The sequence below is a fragment of the Gymnoscopelus microlampas genome (genome assembly GCF_963454915.1).
Source record: "Gymnoscopelus microlampas genome assembly, chromosome: 14".
Classification (NCBI taxonomy): domain Eukaryota; kingdom Metazoa; phylum Chordata; class Actinopteri; order Myctophiformes; family Myctophidae; genus Gymnoscopelus; species Gymnoscopelus microlampas.
In genome coordinates this window covers 17430831-17453725 of record NC_139951.1, presented here as the reverse complement: position 1 = coordinate 17453725, position 22895 = coordinate 17430831, and the positions used below count along the sequence as shown (strand labels likewise).

The 22895-nt window shown below is 40.7% G+C and overlaps 1 protein-coding gene across 1 annotated transcript in view; it reads left to right on the top strand.

Moving 5' to 3' along the window:
- Nucleotides 1-22895, top strand: part of LOC311061002 (AT-rich interactive domain-containing protein 5B-like) — a 138327-nt gene that overhangs the window by 2495 nt on the left and 112937 nt on the right. The window contains exon 3 of the mRNA XM_084079468.1: nt 20565-20805. Coding sequence (XP_083935594.1) covers nt 20565-20805 — 241 coding nt within the window. The remainder of the gene's footprint in view (nt 1-20564; nt 20806-22895) is intronic.

The window sequence follows — 22895 nt, the reverse complement described above, 5'->3', positions numbered from 1 at the left end:
GTTTCATTTCATATGTTGTTCAGCTATTGGATCACAGGAAATCTGCTTTCAGTTCTGCCTTTCCTGTAGTTGGAACAGAGGTATTATAAGCAGCAGCTCCTCTGTTGATGTCAAATAAAAACCATGTGGATGTGCTCAAACGTCTTGGTCATTATGAATTGATTAATCATGGCAAGCTGATAAAGCGGGCAGCTGGCTGTGCCTTAAAGGGACCGGCTGACATTTATGAAGGTTATTGTGTCATGTGTTGCAGGCAATGGCCAGTTTCATTTCATAGCCTATCGCACTTCAGTGGCACTGAGCCTCTTTTTGCCATCAGAGTGATTTGCGAGGGAGGCAAATATTAGCTCATGTCGCGCAGCTCATGAAAACTTAATCCCTGAAGTGCCATGGTCAATAAGTTATTTTCGGAATATAGGCTATAGGGAGCCCACAATGCATGTGAGTAGTGTAATAATGCATGTATTCCATTAGGCAGTGGTTTTCAAGCTTTTCCATGTCATGGACCCCCAAACAGATATGTATTTGGCTGCGGACCCCCATCTGACAAGATTTTGTGTCAGGGAACCACATACAAGATTTGGGTTGTTAAAATGTTTCCAAAATATTCAAAGATTTCCAATTTTTTTAACAATTCTTTTAAATAACTGAATCAAGTTAACAAAGCGTCATGTTGTGAGCTTGTATTGTAGCTCGGCTATTTTCAAATAGCTAATGTATATCGAGTTAAAGTGGTTAAACTAATTGTGATATTGACTACTATATTGACTAATTATGCTGGGGACCCCCTGGAACCCCCTCAAGGATCCCCGGGGTACTCGGGCCCACTTTAAGAACCATTGGCATTATGTGTAGTATAGTATAGTTGTTGTAGTTACAATAACATGTGTTGCAAAGCCTCTAAGTGCAACAAAATGATTTGAGATTCAGATTCAAAGTTATGAAACCGAGAAAAATGACTTCAAAGCCTTGGTTTTCCTTCCGTTTTTGTAGTTACTGCAAATGTGACCTTCAATCACTTTATAGACTCAAATGTGTTGGCTATACATAGAAGATGAGGTGTCATAGGAAGAACCTTGAATAAAGTGTTAACACCTTTTTAGTTACTTAGCTGAAAGTTACAACAGTGCCTTTGTAGGGCAGAATAGTCACAGGCCTAGAGTAACCCATTATGATATGGAAACATAGAGTAATGTCGCAATAATCCAGTATGTGAGGATTTTCTTGGAAACATCGAGGCCTATTCATGGGCCATATGGTGTAATGAACAAATCAGTTTCATCTTGTTCTGCTGTTGGTTAGTGTAATTATATGAGTCAGCCCATATTGCAAAGAAAACAACTCCCCTCTGTTCCACTTTTTATTGTACTTTTCTCCCTCAGGGGCCGCCAAGGATCACATTTCCCTCTCATAATAAGCAACAGGTTTTAAAAGGAGAAAAAAAAAATCCAACCTAAAACTAAATTTGGGTTTGATTCTAAATGACCTCTGCAGTTCAATCAATACTGGCGAAAAATCAACAGCTCTACCCTGAAGCGGGAAGCCAACTTTACAGTATATAATTTAGAATGTCAGCACAAGACCAAAATATGGAATTGCTTCACTGACAGCAAATCTGAAAGCGATGCAGTGTGGATTCCATTTCTGGCCTTTATTTAGATTCCGAATGAGCTCCACTTCATCACTGTGCTAACAGGTATAGAACCTGAAAAGGGCACAACTCAGAGATTTTGGTCCTTGATTACATCATCAGGAGTTTAAATCTCTCCAGGGAGGGAGAGAGGGAGGGGGAGAGGGAGAGACATAGAGAGAGAGACACAGAGAGAGAGAGAGAGAGAGAGAGTGAGACTGAGAGAGAAGGAATGAGGGAGAATCATGTTCCTCTATTTAGAAACATAACACAGTCCAAGATGTAGGGATAACATATAGGTTATTTTTTGAGGTGGAAAGTACCTTTCCAAAGGTTAGATTCTAATGCACATTTTAAGGTTAAACGACATGCTGTGCAAGAATTATTCCTCCTATGAATATTAAACGGGAACACGAGCAGCTTGTTGCGTTGACCTTGGGCCTAATCGTTGGGTGTTTACACAAAGTGTGAGGGGGCGGCCGGGCGGTGTGAAAAACATTAAGTTGATTTAACCTTTGTGTTGTTGACACGCTTGATGCGTCTCTGGTGCTGCTGCCTTTTTAACTTTAACATCAAGTTCAGAGCATCTGGAAGAAGGACAATCTGTGAAAGACTTCCTTTGGCTCTCATCCCTATCGCCTTCATAATCTCTCGTACAAATGTGTACATTCTCTTAGTTACTACTGGATAAACTGATACTGAGGATTCCATCGTGTACCCACGTCTTCACATCAGTGCTTTTTCATGTCAAGGACCCCCAAGTTAATATATATTTGGCCTCGGACCCACATCTGAAAATATTTTGTGCCAGGGACACCCGCCCCAAATACAAGATTTGTGTTGTTGAAATGTTTTTTTTAAAGAATATTTTAAAACATTTTGAGAAATTGAAAATAGCAGATCTCCAAGCTCAACTACTTTCAATTAGCCGATGTATATTGAGTAAAGTGGTTAAACTGTATATTAACTAATCTTTCTGGGGGGCCCCCTGGAACCTCCTCAAGAACCCCTGGGAGTCGGACCTCAGACCCCCAGTTTGAAAACCATCGCTTCACATGAATAATGATCTGGTTTATTGGTTTAATCTTTTGTCCTCCAAGCTTGCGTGGTGGCTAATGCATGGTTAAAGCAGACCACAGGCCAAAAGATGTCTCTGAACAAATGATCCAGAAATGTAACAGGCATTAGCTTCTTAGGTCTTATGTTGTCATGGTGTTTGATTACACCCACATTAAAGAACCATAGCAGTCAATACATGTCATTGTCTATGCAGACATAGCCATATATATCATACATAAACATAAGCCATTCTGCCCGGTGTTAATGGTGTTATTTTTAGATATTGTGTTTGCTTACATTTTCTCAGTGCATCCAATTCACCATGCAGCAATTATTTTGATAAGATTTAAACTTTTAACCTCTTACAACTTGGCATCCCTATTTTGGGCTTGTCATTAAAGGCGAAAATGTACAAAAATAGAAATATAGATCTATAAGCTCACAATGCGTCACATCGAGAGTTCATAGATAGGCTATTTTCTATTTTGAAAATAGGACTTAACCACTTAAACCATAGTCAACTCCCCTCCCATATTATTTCCCTCTACACCAAATCTCTTTGCCGAAAATAGCCGATCCACAAGCTCACACAACGCATTGTGAGCTTGTAGATCTGCAATTATTGGCAAATGTTCACCCCAGAATAGGGACGCTGGGGTTCATGTGAGTAAGTGGATAAAACCAGAGACGTTAGCAAAGATCCCTAGTGTGCTCATCCTTGGTGTATTTTCCATTGCACGAAACACACAGCAAAAACTGCTAAATCAGTCATTCTCATTTGCAATAAACTGCCAATTTCCGTCCTGCTGTCTGACATGCTGATCTCTCTCTACATATAAAGAGAAGGACGGCGTCTGAATTCCCGAGCTGGGCGTGACGTCACGTCCCTGACTCTTGCCTTTTCAGTGTTTGGCCGGTGGAAAATGTGCGCCATATGGCCAATCTGAATATCAATGTGACTTGATGTCAACCTGAGCCACCTGCAGTAAGATGAGAAGCCCACCAATGTCACTGCAGCGCCAGGGCCGCTGTGCACTCAGCAAAATTGCCCAATTGGATTACACATTTGCATTTACTGGCTGCAGGGAAACCATCCATACAATGTCGGCCCCGGTGCAGACTGCAGACGGTAAATAAAGAATAAGCGCTGTAGAGGGATCCTCTACAACACTATAGAACATCATTAAAATAGAAGGAAAACTGACTTTCTTCCATAATTTATATGGCATTTTTTGTCTTCATGGGATATGTTTATGATATATTTCATAGATAGCTGGATTATGTTAACGTGTATTTTCAGATCGTTAACCTTTAAACCCTCAATATTTAGTGAACTTGACCGTTGGCTCTGTACTTGGTTTGCTCTTTTCCCCTCTACATCGTGTAAAGGCTAATGTTCCCCACCACACAAAGATTTGGCGGACCTCCTGTAGTAAACCCCCTGTAGTAACTCTGAGGACACCCTAGGGGTCCCGGACTCCCTGTTGAAGACCCCTGCACTATGCCATTAGCCTACATCAGGGTGTTATTTTGCATGTTCACTCTGTGTGTGTTATTTCAATCAATGAGATTACAAGATACAAGAGCTTTGTGTCTATGAGATGATGATTAGATAACTGCAGACGTTTTGCTTATCTTTTTATGGTGTGGCTCTGCAGGACGCTATCGGTCTATACGAGGGTCTGTGTGTGTTTGTACGGATGTCACATGTTATATTTTTGGAAATATTTAACGTAATTATTTTAAATGGAAGGAAGTCAAGTGAGGCAAAATTGAAGCCTCAAATCATAGATACATCACAGATGACTGATGTCACAGGCTGGTCACGTGTGAAGTCTGAGATCCACATTGGCTCTGCAAGACACTAGGCGTCTATGACAGGGTGTCTGTCTGTCCGTCCAGAGCTAATCTCGCAAAGAGCTGGACAGATCGGTGCCAAATATTTGTGCACACTGTCAGTAGGCCATAGAAGTACATAGAATGTTTTATATTTTTTTAAATATTTAACTTAAATCTATTATAATGGGAGTCAATGGGGCAGTGCAACGTTAAAAAGCTTGTTTTTTTTTTAATAAAATATGGGCTCAGCATTCATATTAATTGTTAATGAGATCATGTGCCTGAATAAATGAAACCATGGACACTTTTTTCACATACGTATGTAAATGCATGTAAATGCATTGTCTCTACATCGAGAGAGAGAGAGAGTGTGTGTGTGTGTGTGTGTGTGTGTGTGTGTGTGTGTGTGTGTGTGTGTGTGTGTGCGCACACACACGTGTGTCTGTGTGTAGTAAACAGTCCAGGGTTGGCTGCTGCTAGGAGATATAATGGCATATAATGTGAGCCGGCCCAGAGGGCTGCTTTAGTTTTAACACCCAGGTGATGTAACCTTCCCTCAGGCTTCACTTAGTCAGTCAGTGGCCGAGTAGCACTAGCAGGAGAGGAGAGAAGAGGAGAGGAGATGGGATACAGTACAGAGAAAGGTGACATGTGGACAGGTGGACAGGTGGACAGGGAGACAGGGAGACAATTAGAGACATACAGACGAGGCAAACAGGCAGACAGATAGGAAGACAGAGGAGCAAATAGAGAGCTAGACAGGGACAAGAACATGGAGGGAGATACATAGACAGGATTGGGGAGAGGTAGACAGGAGAGCAGGGAGACAGGCTGTGAGACACGCAGGCAAGTGGCAGCTCAGAATAGACTGGTCTCTGGAATCTGGTGTGTAGAATTTAGCACTTAGTGTATATATTTTTCACATGCACATATACGCATGCATGCATTCACAAACACATACAAGTGTCGCGCGTGCACACACACACACCATTTAGTCACACCAAATTTATTTTGGTTCATCAGATCTTGATGGTGGGGTTTTATGGCTCCTTTGGGGAGCATGCCGGTCGGAAGGAATCCAAATGGGATTGAAGTAAAGACACAACTTTACAGTGTGATGCTCATGCTGTTGACTTCTACCCTGACACTTCACAGGGCATGCCTGAGGATAGAACATGTAGTTAACCACCTTAACCCGTCTCTATTTCTTTGCACTTTTTTAAAAATAGTTTCACATTTCTCCAAACATTTCCAATTCTTTTCCAAATCTTTACAAATGTTTCATTATTACAAAATAGCAAAATAGACATTCTTTAAGCTTGCTATGCAACTCGTTATATATAAGGCTTAAGTGGTTTAAATCATTACACTTGCTTTTCCCTATTTGTATTTGTTTAAATGCAAATCCTTCATTTTTACATTCGACACTCTAGTGATGTAACCTCACTCTGCTGACATTGAATGCAAGATTATTTGTTGAAATTAAAGTGGGTTGTTTTTATGTAGTAATTACAGCTTGAACATTTTGAGAGGAAACGGGACTTTGTACTGAATTAGATTAAGAATTCTGCAAAAGTGTTGTTTTAATCCACCCCTGGCCATGTGACATAAACGTGACATAAACGTTTGCCACTCTCCACCTCATGTTTAATTTTAAACAGTCAGTTATAGAACCACAATATTAGCTCACACACCAGTGGGTTGGCTGTGGTTAAGATTGTGTGTGTGTGTGTGTGTGTGTGTGTGTGTGTGTGTGTGTGTGTGTGTGTGTGTGTGTGTGTGTGTGTGTGTGTGGTGTGTACGATTTGCATTGGCTGCGCTGCTGAAATCATGCTGATGTGACAGCAGAAGAAAGCGGAGCAGCTAAAATGTCTTTGTGTCTTTTTTTAAAATAGAGCCTGCCATCACATATCACCAGCCACGCTGCACTTCTGTTCATATGGGTTTCCGCACCACAGCCCCCCCTCCCCTCTTTATAACTGAAATATTCATTATCTAGCATCTACTCAAACAAATAAAAGAGAATTATTAAGTCCATAGCATAGGTATCTACCTATTTGCTACAAACTGCATACTGACTCTGGCAAAAACCCTAGTCTAGTCTACATAGTATCTCCAAATGGTCAGCTTTACAGAGCTTCGGGTAAAGGGTCTGATTCTCCCATGAACATGCATATAAGAAAGACTTTTCTTGCGCTATCAATGTTTGGGGTTGTTTGATTCATTGTTTGTACGGGGAAAACAGTGCGATATTTTAACCACATGCAGGGTCGCTATTTAATAATAGCCGAACATTCAGCAAAACTAGACGATCATTCAGCAAAAATAGCAGATCTCTGTGAGCCATGTAGATCTGCTATTTTCACTGTTTGACGTACAACGAAGTATACAGTTTAAGTGGATGAACCAGTATATACTGTACTGTAGACACAAAATTGCTAGGAGTGCATTGGCCACCATTGTATAGAAATGAGATGGCTTTCATCTATACTTCACACAGTAATAAATGATCATATTACCACACTATCTAACAACTAAGAGCTTGTCAGACTTAACATAAACATTCTAAATGGGCCAGAGTTTATTTCCTCTTGCAGTATTTGTGAATCTCAGTAGCTGACAGGAAATAAACTCGGACCCAAGCTGTTCCCTAGCAACGCAACTCCACTGACAAGCTCTATATAGCTGATTGCAACTAGATCATTCTAAAACAGTGTTTACCAACCTGTGGGCCGGAGTCCACTTCTGGACCATGAGGATATTGCAAGTGGGCCCCCAAATAATGGGTAAAACACAAAAATCTTTAAAAAATATATATATCATTAAAAGAATATGAAACAAATAATAATAAATGTCATTGTATTTCTTCTTGAAAACCTTGAAAAATTAGTTTTCATTGTGATACCAATAAACATACTACAGCGTACGTTAGTTCCATTGATCCAAGATCACACAATCTATTGATTGATCATTCAAACGAACATGCTGCGAACGCTTTCAAGATTTTCAAGATGGGCCCCGATCCAGAAAAGGTTGGGAACCAAACCATTGTTCTGAAGTGTTGTTGTGATGTAAGGATGTATAAATGATCCTCAGATTGATAACCATGCATCTTTCTAATTACACAATGGGTTTTCGAAGAGGTTTTCATGGGCCGCAGCACAAGGCTCATAAATGAACATCGTACGGCCTCAAATAAGAGTTATGAGCTGCTTCAATGCCAGCAGCAGCAGTAGACGATAACAGTTTGTGGTAATGCTACAGTACGTCCAAAATTGATATAGATTAACTGTCCCCAGAAAAATGGCGGCGCCGTTAATTCCATATCACCCATCAATCAAGTTTGTACTGTTAAAGACCTTTTTACAATAGACAACATAAACATTCTAAATGGGTCCAAGTTCATTCCCCTGTGCAGTGTTTGTTAACCCATTCAATGTCTTCTAAATCCTAACTGGTTTCTGGAAAACGTATGTTGCTGTATTATCAGTGGTGCTCAAACGTTTTTCATGTGAAGGACCACCCAAAGTGATATGTATTTGGCTGCCGACCCCCATCTCAAAATATTTAGTTCCAGGGACCCCCCCCCCAGAAGCAAAGATTTGAGTTACACATGTTCGCTTTAAAAAACATATATTCAAAGATTTGCACAAAGTTTCACGATTTTTTTAAAACATTGCAGAACTACAAACTTATATCTTGTATATGTGCTATTTTCTAATAGCCAAAGTATAAAATAAAGGTTATAGCTAAAATCTAAAATAACACAGATGCGTTCCCGTATTGAAAGGGTTAATATCAGCAGCTGACAAGAAAACAAACTTGGACCCGAGCTGTTGTCTAGCAATGCAATACTGCCAAGGTCTGTTAAGGTGACCAAGTTATGACTAGATGCACTAAAAGGTCATAGAGAGGAAGATTGTGAAATCTAGCACAAAATGTATGAAAGAGCACGAACAGTTATTGTGGGTGTTGTTGTTGTTGTTGTGTGTGGTTGTTAAACAAATAAATAAATGGTGCATTTATAGAGCCTTTATCCAAAGCACTTTATGATAGGCTATGCATGTTTGTTTGTTGTTGGAGTGCGTGATCTTTATTTACATGAATTACAAGCCTGGCTGGTGAACGTGCAGCGATGAGACGAGTAGAGCACTTTCTAACACATCTGGCTCTAGTCCATGTTTGTGCTTGGAGAGGCCCTGAACAGCATTTACGCTTCCAATTAGCTCATCAGTTCCCCTCACTTTTACTTTATTGTTTTGTTACAGGAAGGTGCTACTTGCCTTTTATGAGATATTGACAGATACTTGATGATCGTGTTACACCCAGTGTTTAGTGTGAATGAAAGAGAGAAAGATAGAGAGGGAGATAGAGCGAGCGAGAGAGGAAGTGAACAATTACTAAAACGCCCCCTCACATCACATCGCTCTGTGTGTCATTCATATCTCTGCCTGGTAATAATGATACTGTACGTATTGTTGTGAAACATTGTGAGGAAATAGCCCTTGAGCTTTGTTACAGAACAAACTGTTTTCCAAGGAACAGGATTTGCTGTACCTAGGGCTGTCACGATTATGACAATTGTACTTGATAAAATAGTTACACAAATAATTGCGATGAGCGATTTAATTGTGTGTTTTTTTTTGGCATTGAACATTGGAACATGTAAAGAAAATGTACATTTTCCTTGTTTTCCTTCCGTTTCCTCTCTGTTTGCTTCACGCGTTGCTGTTTTGCTTCAAGGATATGCTGACTGACCGAATTACTAAATGAGCCCTTTTTTTCTTTTAATGGCACAATCTTTGTATTGAGTGACCTCGTTACATTGCATCCGCTATTTTTGAAAATGTAGGAACATTTTTCAGCATGGAAGCGATTATAACGATTATGCCAAATAATTGTGATTGTCTCAAATAATTGCGATCAGACGACGTAATAATTGTGACAGGCCTGGCTGTACCACTTTATCATGGCTTCTCTTTCCCCTCTTCATTTCACCTCATGTAGCAGGACGACTCTTCATTTCACCTCGTGTACCAGGACAACAACTGAATGTTTTGGGACCCCCGAGTCTCATTTTATTATTATCATTCGGTGGTGCGAGTGGTGTTGCTAAGCTACCGTGACCAAACAGTTGCCCTGCTGTGTAGCTTACTAATCATACTGCTGGATCATATTCTGTAACTTTACACTATGACAAGTTTCACAATAGGGAATATGCAGTGTGATCCTTGTCTTAGACACTTTCAACTCAGCACTGTTTTGGCCAACATTTTCTAGAAATGGTCAAAAATACAAATGTTTTGCCATTTTCTAAAATAGGGCGTATGTGGACGTGGTTTAACCCATTCAATCCGGGAACGCATCTGTGTCATTTTAGATTTCTTCGGCTATTCAAAAACAGCAGCTATACAAGCTCATAGCACGGCACCGAGTGCTGCGCTACAAGCTTGTAGATCTGAAATGTTTTTGAAATATTGTGAAAATGTGTGCAAATCTTTGAATATATATATAAAATCTAAAAATTACAGATGCTTTTCCTGGTCTTAATGTGTTAAAACACAGAAATATGTCTACTTTAGAAAGTATTGTATACGTAGTGTATAGTACTAGATGCTCAGATCCCTAAGTGCACTACATGTCTAAGATAAGTGCCCTATATGTCTTGTATGTTAAAACTTACTTGACAATAGTCCTTTGTCAGGCAAGGGCACACAGGGCAACTTGTGGACAACTGTGATGGGCGACAGTAACCATGGCGCTGCCTCAACATTGTAGCTATAATCACATAGGAACAGCAATGGCCTGGAAATATCAGCCTGCGTTGGCCAAAACTCTGCCCGGTATTTTTCCTAAGTACTATGTTGCACTGCGCTGTTTCTCAACGTTGGGTCCGGGGACCACCAGGGGTCCATTCGGACCCTTACGGGTCTGTTACTCTGGGAGTGTAGACATGGAACAAACATTCCTTTTAAAAAAGGTACAGGCAGTACGCTCTCAGAGTTAAATAAGCACTGAGGATTTTAGAATGTAGACTGAGTTTCAGTATAGTTTAATTCCATGATTAGATTATTATTCTTAAATATTTTTATTTCAAGGACTCCCAGTTTGATATGCATTAGGCCATGGACCCCCATTTGAGACCATTTTTTTATGTCTGGGACCCCAATCTACACCATAAAATCCTAATTTAACTCGGAGAGTGTACAAATGGAACTGGGGTCCATTTGGTTCTATATGTCCATGCTCTGAGTTACAGACCCCATAAGGGCCCATTTGGACCCCTAGTGGTTCCCTGAACCCGACGTTGAGAAACAGTGTTGTACTGTCCCCGTAGTCAGCTTTTATGGTGGTTGTTATCGTATACTACTTTCCTTTTGTTCCCGATGTAATGATGACAGTTCTATCAGCTCGCTTTGCAAAGTGGGCCAGGATTAAATAGGTCTTAGTGCCTTTCCGACAAGCTTCTAGTAGTGCACCTGGATTGAACTGTGGGAATAGCATTACAGCGTGTGCTTGTACCAGGAATCAGTACGGCACGGGGAGCGTAATTATGCAGTAGAGAAACTATACGAACGCGTCATCGCGGCTGTCACTCTCTCCCGCTGCACTCCAGCATAATATGTTCTTTTTAAACTATGTCCTTACGTAATGGCTTTAAAACGCAGCGAAAGTAGAGTTGTTACAGTCACGCTCTACTCTCTACTTTAACTGGAGCAGTTAAAAGATTCACAGGAGAGAGAGAGAGAGAGAGAGAGAAAGAAAGAAAGAAAGAGAATGTCAGAATTGAGATTCATTTGACATAGGGCTGGGCATTTAACTGAAAATATATAGAAACGTACATTTAGAACCTCTAACAGACTTCATTTTGCTCAAGTAGATGAATCGAATAATCGAGAAGCATGTATTTGTTTTCTTATAAAAATCAAAAAAACTCTGATCAACCATTTAAACTGTCTTATAGCCTACTTCGTTGTACAATGGTGGTGTGCAAGCGTCACCATTGAATGGTTCAATGTCCCTGAATTTGCAAAAATAGACCTGAAAAAAAAAATAGAGTGTATAGATCTGCTCATTTTGTTATTCGTCATACAATGAAGTATATAGGACATAAAAGGCTAAAACGCCATGTGGCTTTCGTTGTCAACTGTCTCAGAAAGACATGTCCCCTCTACCCGGCTGGCCTGTAGCCCTCTGGCTCCCCTCCATATTGTTCCTGTTAGCGGGTGGATCATTCCATAGGCGTGGAAGCAGGTGGACAAATCCTCCGCGACCTGTGGAATTCCTCATCTGACCCCAGAACCAAGCCAGCGAAACAGTCCCAGCAGGGCACTGCTGGTCTGAGGGGGCTCCCGTGTGTGTGTGTGTGTGTGTGTGTGTGTGTGTGTGTGTGTGTGTGTGTGTGTGTGTGTGTGTGTGTGTGTGTGTGTGCGCGCGCGCACGCACATGCCTATGTTGAATAATATTTGTCAGTCTTTGTGTCCTCGGAGTACTGTACAGTATGTTAACCATGTCCCTATAGGCCTATTGTGCATGTCAAAGGCAAAATTGATCCAAATATTTCCAAAATATCACATTTACAAGCTCACAACGTGTCGCATCTAATCGTATTTTGAGCTGGTAAATCTGCTATTTTTAGGTTTAAGTGGTTACAGTAAGTAGTGCTTGCCAGCTCCCCTCCTGTCTCTATGCGTGCACGCATATGTGCGTGCCTTTGTGTGTGCATTCATGCGTGTGTGTGTGCATGCATGCTTGTGTGTGTGTGTGTGTGTGTGTGTGTGTGTGTGTGTGTGTGTGTGTGTGTGTGTGTGTGTGTGTGTGTGTGTGTGTGTGTGTGTGTGTGTGATAATGTGCCTCAATATGCCTCAGTCAGTCACCCCGCTCGCCCTCATCCCCCATGTCTCTCTTTTCTTTAAACTGACTAATTACAAGGCTCACATTATTTTGAGCGTAACGGCGCCGCAAAGCAGCAACAACTCGTAATCCTTTTTTACAACAAATGGAATTGTGCTGATTTCTTTATTTTATTTTATTTTATGTTTCGGCCCCCGTGCAACTCTTTAGAGGTAAACAAGAATGCTATGAAGTTCATTCTATTTTCCAGAATCAAGCAGCCAACTAATTAACAACACGAAAAACATGAGGGGGGAAAAATAGAAGGAAAGTGCAAAATAAAAAGAGAAAGACAGGGGGGAGAATAATAATAAACATAGTGGGAGAAACCGAAATAACGGAATTTGAACATAGCTTGTACATGCCACAATTACCCGAAAATAAACCTCCACTTTGCTCCGCTGTTTATAAACAGCAGCAACAAAAGAAGGCATTTAGAGCGTTTAAAAGCTTATGTTTAGCTGTCACATACCATCAGTTCATCTAGCTGTGGAACCCGACACAACCAGAATGGTGATGGTGCACCTTTAACTACTTAATCCCTAGTGTCCCAATTAGTGCCTCGAAAACAGCAGATCTACAAGCCCAGCTTGAGAGATTTTGGTGTGGTGTAGAGGTAAAAAAGGAGTGGACCAAGTATAGAGCCCCGATGAAGTATATAGGATTTGCATATGCATATGATGCTAATGTTTCAAAATAACATATACACAAATGCATATGATGCTAACGTTCTAAATATGCTCTCGCTCTCCCTCTGTCCTCTCTCTTCTCATAAATCTACTAAATGATGGAGTGCACGAAAAACTGAATTTCACCCATTGCTTTACACCTAACCTGAAGTGATTAAGGGTTCTTTAGAGAATCATTTAAAAAATGGTCTGAAAGGTTCTTACTGGAACCAAAAATGGTTCTTCTATGGCGTCACTCTAAAGAACGAGTTTCTTTATTTTTCTGTGTGTAGCATAAAAGCGGTGAGACAAGCAGTTTTCCCAGTGTAAGGGGCATTGGGTCACATCACTGCACAGGGAAAGACATTGGAGGATGTAAGCAAGTTACTAATACTAATAATAATGACTGCTGATGGGTCCGTAAGTAAGACCTACTTTATACTTGTAAAAATCTTCAAAAATTACAAAAATAGCCAATCTACAAGCTCACAACATGTCGCGATTCAACACGTTGTGAGCTTGTAGATGGGCTATTTTTACTATTTTATGTTTTTTTTTGTTGTGAGCTATTTTCGAGATTTGATGTAGAGGGTAAAACGTAGGCTGACTAAGTATAGACCCCTGGGGGGCGCCGGTCAACAAAGTATTGGGTTTAGTTGTTTCAGTTAACAAATTGTAAGTGCTCAGATGGGTGGGCCGCATGCATTTTAATGATCAATCAATCAATTGTTTGCTTGGATCAATGAAGCCAACGTAGTATACTTTAAGTTGCTGTTTATCGGTATCACAAAGAAAGTTTTAAAGAACAAATAGTGTTTCGGCAATTATTTTGGGGCCCACTTGCAATACCCCTCATGGCCCACCAGTGGGCCCTGGCCCACAGGTTGAGAACCACTAAACTAAAACTTGCCATAGTTGCTGTACTGACATGAACCCGCGTAATGACAAAAGAGAGAAATGCAATACAAAAGTACAAAGGAAAAGTGTTCTGTTAGATCTTATGAGAGAAAATAATACACTGGGTGCCCCAAAGGTGAAACAAATCTCATCTGTGTGAAGATGATAGAGACCGTAGACAGATGTGTGATTATAATGTTCAGATCTCAGCTATTGTCCGGAAAACAAAGAAATTGAGTCGTTTATAAAAATAAAAAAAAGTCCTATTTTCTGCTCTTGAAAAGAAAGTTAATCCTAAATGCCATGACCTGAAGAATCTGCTACCCGATTAAGCCTGGAGGGGGGCGTGTGTGTGTGTGTGTGTGTGTGTGTGTGTGTGTGTGTGTGTGTGTGTGTGTGTGTGTGTGTGTGTGTGTGTGTGTCTGTGTCTGTGTGTGTGTGTGTGTGTGTGTGTGTGTGTGTGTGTGTGTGTGTGAACTATATCTTAACCGAAAAAGTTACAAAGAATAATCGCCAAAAAAAGAAATAAGATCGCTGCAGCCCTATATTGTGATGAAAGTATTCTCTCATCTCATGCACTCTCATTGTCCTTCTGCTCCCTCTCTGTCTCTGTGGCATCCATGCACACGTGCTGTAACCTTGCGTCAGCTGATGCCCTCGGTAACAATGTATGCTAATGTATGCTAAATTTACGATTTTGTTTTTTAATCATTCTTTTATATTCTCCCCCCGTGGTGTTGGTACTCAGCAGGCGGTAGCTGTGTCAGGGGGCACATGACTCTTCAACGTTTGGGAAACACTGTTGTAGTGTAACATTGTATATAGTTTCTAGCCATCTCGCTTTACATCTTTGTTGCTTATATTGACATTTTGAGTTAATTGTTGGAAGCAATTTAGACGTTTCTATACTGTTGTTTTTCAGTGTAATGCACCTACTGTACCTCACCAAGACACATTCCTTGTATGTGCAAACATTCCTGCAGATAAAAAATAACACCTATAGACACTTATGTCTATAAATGCTATCTATCCATATGGTGTTATAACGGTAACCTTTAGGGGGAAATACATGTAAAACATGAATTTGAGCTGCTTTGGAGGATGTGCATGGGTCAAATTAATACACAACTACTTATTATATGACATAGCTTTTTGAGGCAGTCTTTCTCAAAAAACTATTTTATCTACATATAACTCTGTGTATTCTTAGAAAGCTGCAATAAGATAGCTCTTCTTCTCTCCACACATAACTCAAACTTTCTTTAGGTAGAGCGGGTTGTATACCATTTGTTTGCGTGCGTGCGTGCGTGCGAGTGTGCTTGTGCATACAGTATGCACGTCTAAAGCATACACTTACAGTCTGCAAAAGTGCATCTGTGAAGTCGGTGGAGGTACAGTACAGCGGAAGCGTTCCCCGTTTATGCGTGTTTGCTTTTATTGGGTCACATCAGGGGAATGTTTGTGGAAAAATGCTATGAAAGCAACTATATGCCTCCTTCAGCCTAATGGAAAGGGGAGGAGGCAAGGACACAGAGAGAGGAGAAACAAAGGGAGGAAAGAGGGCTGTGCATATTGTACACCGTATTGTCGCTGTCGGGCAGAAAGCTTGTATCTCCATGTTTCAACTTATGTTTTTTCGTCAATTAATGCCCTACTTTGTCGTACAAGAGATGTCAAGCTAAAGTGGTGAAAATAGCTAATATACAAGCCTATTTTCACTATTTCTGAAAAAATGGCATTCTATTCCCTGAAAAGTAACGGTTTTAGACATACAAGGTATCCGCTCGACTGCGCCGATATGCATTATGCATCTACTGTATATGCCCAGGTATACATACTATACTGTGCATATGCAGTAGAATTGCAACTGGAGACTGGAAAGTCTTGCACAGCTGATGATATAAGACAAGTACAGTATACAGTAGCATTTGCTTACTGGATATACGTTTAGCCAACACTGGACTAGCTACTGCACTCAGAAGATAGGTGAGATTATGGAGGAAAATTACACTGATGATAACACTCTTGAGACAGTATTGCAGTCAAAATGGTACCATGTATTGAAAGTTGAGGCAAAAGTAAAGAAAAGGTGCGCGTGTGCGTGCGTTTGTGAGAGAGATATATACAGTAGGTGGGTGAATAGTGTGTTGGCTGCATATTGTCCGACCGCCCTGGCAGGACAAGGGGAGCTGTTGTCCAGAGTAGTGTTGAAGATCAGGTTCGAAATCACTCTTAAGTGGGTTAGCTCGCCATCATCATATCTTCACACACACATCAGAACTCCTCAGTCAGAAAACTCATGTATGATGAAGTAGGGCATTAATTTACAAAAACACATAAAGCTAAACTATGGAGATACAGTAAGGTTTCTGCCCAACAGTAACGATATTCACTTTCACAGTTCTACTCCGTGCTGAACAGGTGCCCCTCCAACCCATAGCAGTCACTTGCGGAGCGACAGAGATCGCTGTACCCACCCGGCTTCCCACCCACAAACATGGCCACTTAGTCCAAAGGCACCCTGGAGGATTCGAACACCAGTCCCCTCAGTGGTGTGCAGGAACTTTACCCCAGCACCACCCTGTATCCGCATCTCATCTTATCTTATCTTAAGAAGGAAGAGGAGACGGATAGTTTAGAGAGCAGGAAAACCTGGCAGAGTAGCAAAGATTTCTTATTTATTTATTTAGTCATATAATGCTTGATCAAATTCCCTATGAAAGAAATAATAGCTTCTACAGATGCCATTGTGTTCATGAACAAGATGAAAGTATGCATATTGGTCATACACACACATTAAGCACACACACACTCGCATAATGTGCTTATCAAAAACATCCTCGGCAGGCTACAACCTCTGCTTTATCGCCGTATCCCTTTAATGAATCATGTATTTATTTGGCAAAGCAATCGAGGCGCTCTGAATTATCAAGGCACTCGATCATAGTGCTGCATCCAGCCAGGCAGGCAGGCAGGCAGGCAGCCGGCAGATACATAATGTAACGAGGTCACTCAATATAAAGATTGTTCCATTAAAAATTAAGGCTGATTTGGTAATTCGGTCAGTCAGCATATCCTTGAAGCAAAACAGCCAACGAGTGAAGCAAACAGAGAGGAAAACACATCTTTCATAAGCTATCTGTGTGTGTCTGCGTGTTTGTGTGTGTATGTGTATGTGTATGTGTGTGTATGTGTATGTGTATGTGTATGTGTATGTGTATGTGTATGTGTATGTGTATGTGTGTGTGTGTGTGTGTGTGTGTGTGTGTGTGTGTGTGTGTGTGTGTGTGTGTGTGTACACACGTCGCACACAGTAGTCTTTGTGTAGGTGTGTGAGTGTGCACATATTTTGTCACTATGTATTGATTTCTGTGCTGTGATTTATGTGAAATGATTTGCATTAAGACCGACAGAGTCTGTGTGTGTGTGTGTGTGTGTGTGTGTGTGTGTGTGTGTGTGTGTGTGTGTGTGTGTGTGTGTGTGTGTGTGTGTGTGTGTGTGTGTGTGTGTGTGTGTGTGTGTGTGTGTGTGTGTGTGTGTGTGTGTGTGTGTGTGTGTGTGTGTGTGTGTGTGAGAGAGAGAGAGAGAGACCGGGGGAGGGGGGTCGGTGCAGATACACTCCATTGCATTTTAATGGAGAAGCCTCAAAATCAGCTGAATTCCTTTGAAAGCCAATTATTGCGTCCAAATCAGCCACTCATAAAACCCAACCGCAAGGCTCTCATAAACAAATCATGATTCATGTGCGACCGAAAGTAACATGACAGATGGAATATGCGTCTGCGCGTATAATAAACACACCCTTAAATATGTCACTTTCTTCACAACCATCTATAGTTTGGAAAACACACCCTTCTGTTGCTTTTGTCAATCTAGCCTAACTGCACGTAACATATGATTTTAATAGCACACTATGTGAGTATCTACTGATGGCAAACAGTGACACAAATGTCCATTGTCCTATGTCAGACATTTCCCAAAGATTGTGTTTCCGGGGCTTATATCACAACCTCTGCACCTTAAACAAATTTGGAGTCATACGTCATAGACAGGGGTGTCACTTAGCTCTGGCAGATTTGTTTGGTTTCCAGGCTAGTGTCACTTGGGGTCCCAGGAGCAATTGCCACCCCTTAGCGTTTGCATTTAACCGCAAATTCAGTTCTTTTTTATGAACATTTCCTCCACCTCTGAACGTTTTTTTTTGCAGCTCAGCGCTGAGTGCATCTCATTCCACGCCCATCCATCTACACATGTGACATGATGTGACACACATGTTATAGACATGTGTTTTCTTGCAACCACACATTCATTTGACACTTTCAACCAGGTGTCCCTATTTTTGGCATGTTATCATAGACAAGAATTTTCAAACATGTTTTCCTCAGAAATAGACGATCTACAAGCTCACAACGGGTCGCATCGCTATTTTTGAAATATATCGTCTCTGACGGCTGGAAATCTCGAAACCACCCCCCAAAAAAATCAAAACTGTTACTTTTCAGGATTCAAATTCAGAATCCTGAAGAGCAGATCTACATGCTCAAAACATGTCACTGCTACTTTTGAGGTTTTTGTGTGACACTGTAGTATGATCAAGTAGGGCATATATTTATGAAAAAACACAAAAGAAAAAAATTGAGAAAATACGTTTCTGCCCGACAGCGACGACGATATACGTGGTCACCTTTTTGCCACACACCTTTTCTCTGAAATGACGCCTCTGGTCACAGATACATCACAGACGACATGATAGGTGCCTGGCGTCACAGGCTGGTCACATGAAGTTCCAGATCTATACTGGAGCCACACCGTTCCTATGAAGATCTTGAAATCCACACTATTTTAAGCTTAAGTGGTTTCACCTAATCGTTGCACAATGACACTAGCTGAATTTCAACTGAAAAACAGGTCTTTTGAAGTGTCACTCAGAATGTAAAGTCATTCAAACGTTTTGTTTTTCTCTAGAGAGTGACATACAGGGCAGAAAATGACTTCAGCACAAGTTCAAGTTAAACTTGAATTTACAATTGAAGTGGTAACAGAATAAAATCGAATGAGGAAAGCTTAAAAACATAGAAAACAAATGAACAGTTCTCGTGGCAGTAAAGGAGGTTGAGGCAGGTTCGGGTAGGTTGTATGACAATGAGAAGAGGGTTTTGGTTTTGAAGGTTGCTAATGAGCAGGGAGGTGGGAAGGCCATTCCATTAGGGAAATGTTCTAAATTCAACTTAACTGTTGTGCACACTAGGGATGGATAAGTAAGCAGAGTCTTGTGAATGTACAGTGTGAACTGGTTTATAGCAGCGATTCTCAAACGTTTTAATTACAAGGACCCCCAGTTTACTATGCATTAGGCCATTGGTTCTCAAAGTGGGGTCCCGGGCCCCCCAGGGGTCCATGGGGGGGTACCAGGGGGTCCCCAGCAAAAGTAGTTAATATAGCGTCACAACCATTCTAACCACTAACTATTATTTTATACTTTAGCTATTCAAAAATAGCAGATATACAAGCACATAGTGCGGCACTCGCGCTTAAATAGTGTGAGTAAAAACAAATATTTTTTTAAATCTTGAAAATGTGTGCAAATCTTTGAATATATATATTATTTTTTTTAAAGCGCAACCCCCCCCCCCCCCCCCATTCCCCCAAGGACCCCTTTGAGAAGCACTGGTTTGTAGGGAGTAATGATGTCTGTGAGGTACAGTAGGAAGACAGGTGCTAGTCCATAGAAAGTAAACAGAAGGTTTGAAATTGGCCAGTTGTTACTGAGGATTCCATGATTAAGGTTAGATTCCTGAAGTAGTGGTTTAATAATTGCTGTTTTGCAGGCTGAGGGAACAAAAGTGATCTGGGTTATTTGGCATGTACAAATTCCTTTTAAAGTTCTGTTTTATGTCTATTATAGGTGCCAGATGGGTGGGGTTTGATATAAAATATCCACAAATACTGTTCCAGTCTTAAATTGAACTAATTCGTTCAGTGTTTTCAACAGACTTGTGACTCAGGTCTGCTATATTTATTTTTAAACTGCATTTGCCTCAGAAGAATTGTAGGAGTTCTGCATTTTACTGCATGCTCACTGGACTACTGCTGTACTGTTGCATTATCCTGAAAGAAATGGTTCAAATTTTGACAAGATTGACAGGAAACACCCTGTAAGAGTTACTTAAGTGAGAGAAACTACTTTTGAATCTGGAATCTTGAATATTTTGAAAAAGATTTTAGTTGTGCTATACTACATTATTATTGATATATTTTTTTCATTTCTGGAAAATGTTCTAAATTTCATATAGCAATGTGTTGATTTCAAAAAGAAAAAAAAACATGAACTATATTTAAAAGTATATTTTAAAAGCAAGTAATCCAGTACTTTAACTCAAGTACACATTTGACAGAGCAACTTTGACTTGTAATTGAGTAATATTTGATCAGGAGTATCTACACTTTGACTCAAGTACTGTGGTTGAGTACTTTGTCCACCATTGACTATAATCTTCCACATTCTCAAAAGAAAAGAACAGAACAGTGTGACGTATACAATGTGAGTGGCTACATCTCTGTGTCTGTGTCTGCTACAGGACGAGGTCATTGCCGTGTCAGAGAAAGTGATTCTTCGTTTGGAGGATCTGGTCAAATGGACGGTATGGGAGCCCCAGGCATGGACCAGGGGCCTGAAGGCTGTGCCCCTGAAGCCCAGCACGGCACACCGAGACCAGGGAAGAAATGGCCAGAGAGACATCCCGTACCTCCGCTACCGAGAGTCAACCCTCAACAGTGGCCTCAACTTCAAAGATGTCTTAAGGGAGAAAGCTGAGCTAGGTAATACTTGTTTTTTCTTATAGAGTTGTTATCACCGTTCTTACAACCATGGAAAAACTTTTGGGATCACAGAATCTAAACTATATTTTGTAGTCCCTCAAGAACATTTGTGCTGAAGATCATGCAGAGCCAAAAGGTTCTGGAACAGTCATGGAGATGTATTTATGTTTTCAGCTGGCCAGGTGTTTCTTGTCAGGTTTGGCTGACAGTAGACAGAAATACTTGCAAAAGAATAATAATAGTTTTTTTTTCCCGATTACCAAACTTCTAAGGGATAAGACACTCTAGCCAAGGTATGAAATATGCATCATCCTGAAAGGTGAATATTGCACTAAATGTGACTGTCGTTTAAACCCACTCATCTTGGTCATAATTAAATTAGCATATTGGCATTTAGCTGATGCTACCCGTATCCTGAAAATGATGATGCATGATGGCGAATAGCCATGTAAACAAAAAAAAAACACAAAAAGGCAATGAGAGGAAGCATATTTATTTCTGTGTTTCTCCCTGCCTCGCCATATGACATAACACTAACCTTGCTGGAGCACGTTACAAGCTTGAGGCCCCATAGTGACATTTAACAGATGAATCAGTACACATGAGCTCAAATTGAATTAAATACAAATAGACAGTATGTACACAAGGAGTATTGAGACCTGTTCCGCAGGTTTGAGAGAAAAGAACCAAAGACTGCTGTAGAGATTAGTAATCAATCACGTTATTTGACCGAGCTTACAAACGCGTGTCCCACTTTTGTGCGGTCTTGTCTTCTCGTGCGTCTTTTTAAAGGTTGTTTGACACTTTTGTGTTGATTAACTGGATGGTTATTTTTTCCTCCAGTGACTTCACAACAGAATCAGAACAGCCTCATTTCAAGCTGTGTTTTTTTGTTTTGTTACTTGTTCAACTAAGTAAAATGAGTTCAACTAGGTAAAACTTAACCGGCTCAAATGTATGTCGTGCACATTCTAGCTGGTTGATAGAGGACTTGACTGTGGAGTGTTGAAAGCAAATTGAATGAATCCATTGTGCTGTACACTCACATACTGAATAACATTCACTCAGGCAGTAGATCCTGTAGTTTAGTTTGCAAATCATAGATGTTAATTATTAAGAGAATAAGAAAGCATAAAAATGGTGATTCAATGTTGAATCTGTGATTTTAGCATTAGATTGAACCACAGCATCCATATTCTGGGGGGAACATTAGCCAAAATTAGCAGAACTACAAGCTTCACAACGCGTCAAAATGTGACACTTTGTGAGCTTGTAAATCGGTTATTTTTGGCGAAGAGATTTGGCATATGCAGAAAAGAAGCGGTCCAAGTACAGTTGCAACTCAGGTCTGTTTTTGCTAAGAATAGAGGGTGGTTAATATTTAGACCAGATGTAGTCCTGGACCTAATGAGGCCTTTACAGGCTCACAGAGAATATCATTATGAAAAGATCACATCATAATCTTCCCTTTAAGGTCCTCAGCATGTTGATCTGGGAAATGTACACGGGTATGAAGTTTGGCTTTTTAATTGGTTCATAAAACTTCTAGGGCCTTCCAGCTTCGAGGCACAGAGAGGGGATATTGCATTAAGTGCACTGAGTGTAGCCTATATGACTACAGCTCCCCTAAAGCTGACCTCACGATATCGGCTGTCTTTAGTGCTATCCCAGACAAAGCATGCATGCGGAAGAATCGTTTGTCGTACTAAGTGTCTTCGGTCATCGTGAAAGGGTCAAGTACGGCCATCATAGGCTACGACCGAGTTCTGACTGTGTTCGAATATTTGGGCCATGTTCATGCAGTGTGACTGTTGCTACAATGATTGTCAATATGACAACACGTAAACATGAAACCAACATTACCGGTTTCATGTGTTTACAATTGAATTAGAATTTAGCATATTACATTGTTTTGGGAAGTCCTAGCCATGAATCGCTATGTGACCGTTACTAACATTTCTCAAACCATCGGAACCCAAAACAGCCACCAACCATAACCCCAAGGACTTAAGTTTCTTAGGACTGAATTAAAACCCTGTTATTTGTCTTAACTTTGTGCGGTCAAGCATTTATTGTAGAAAGAGAAGGCT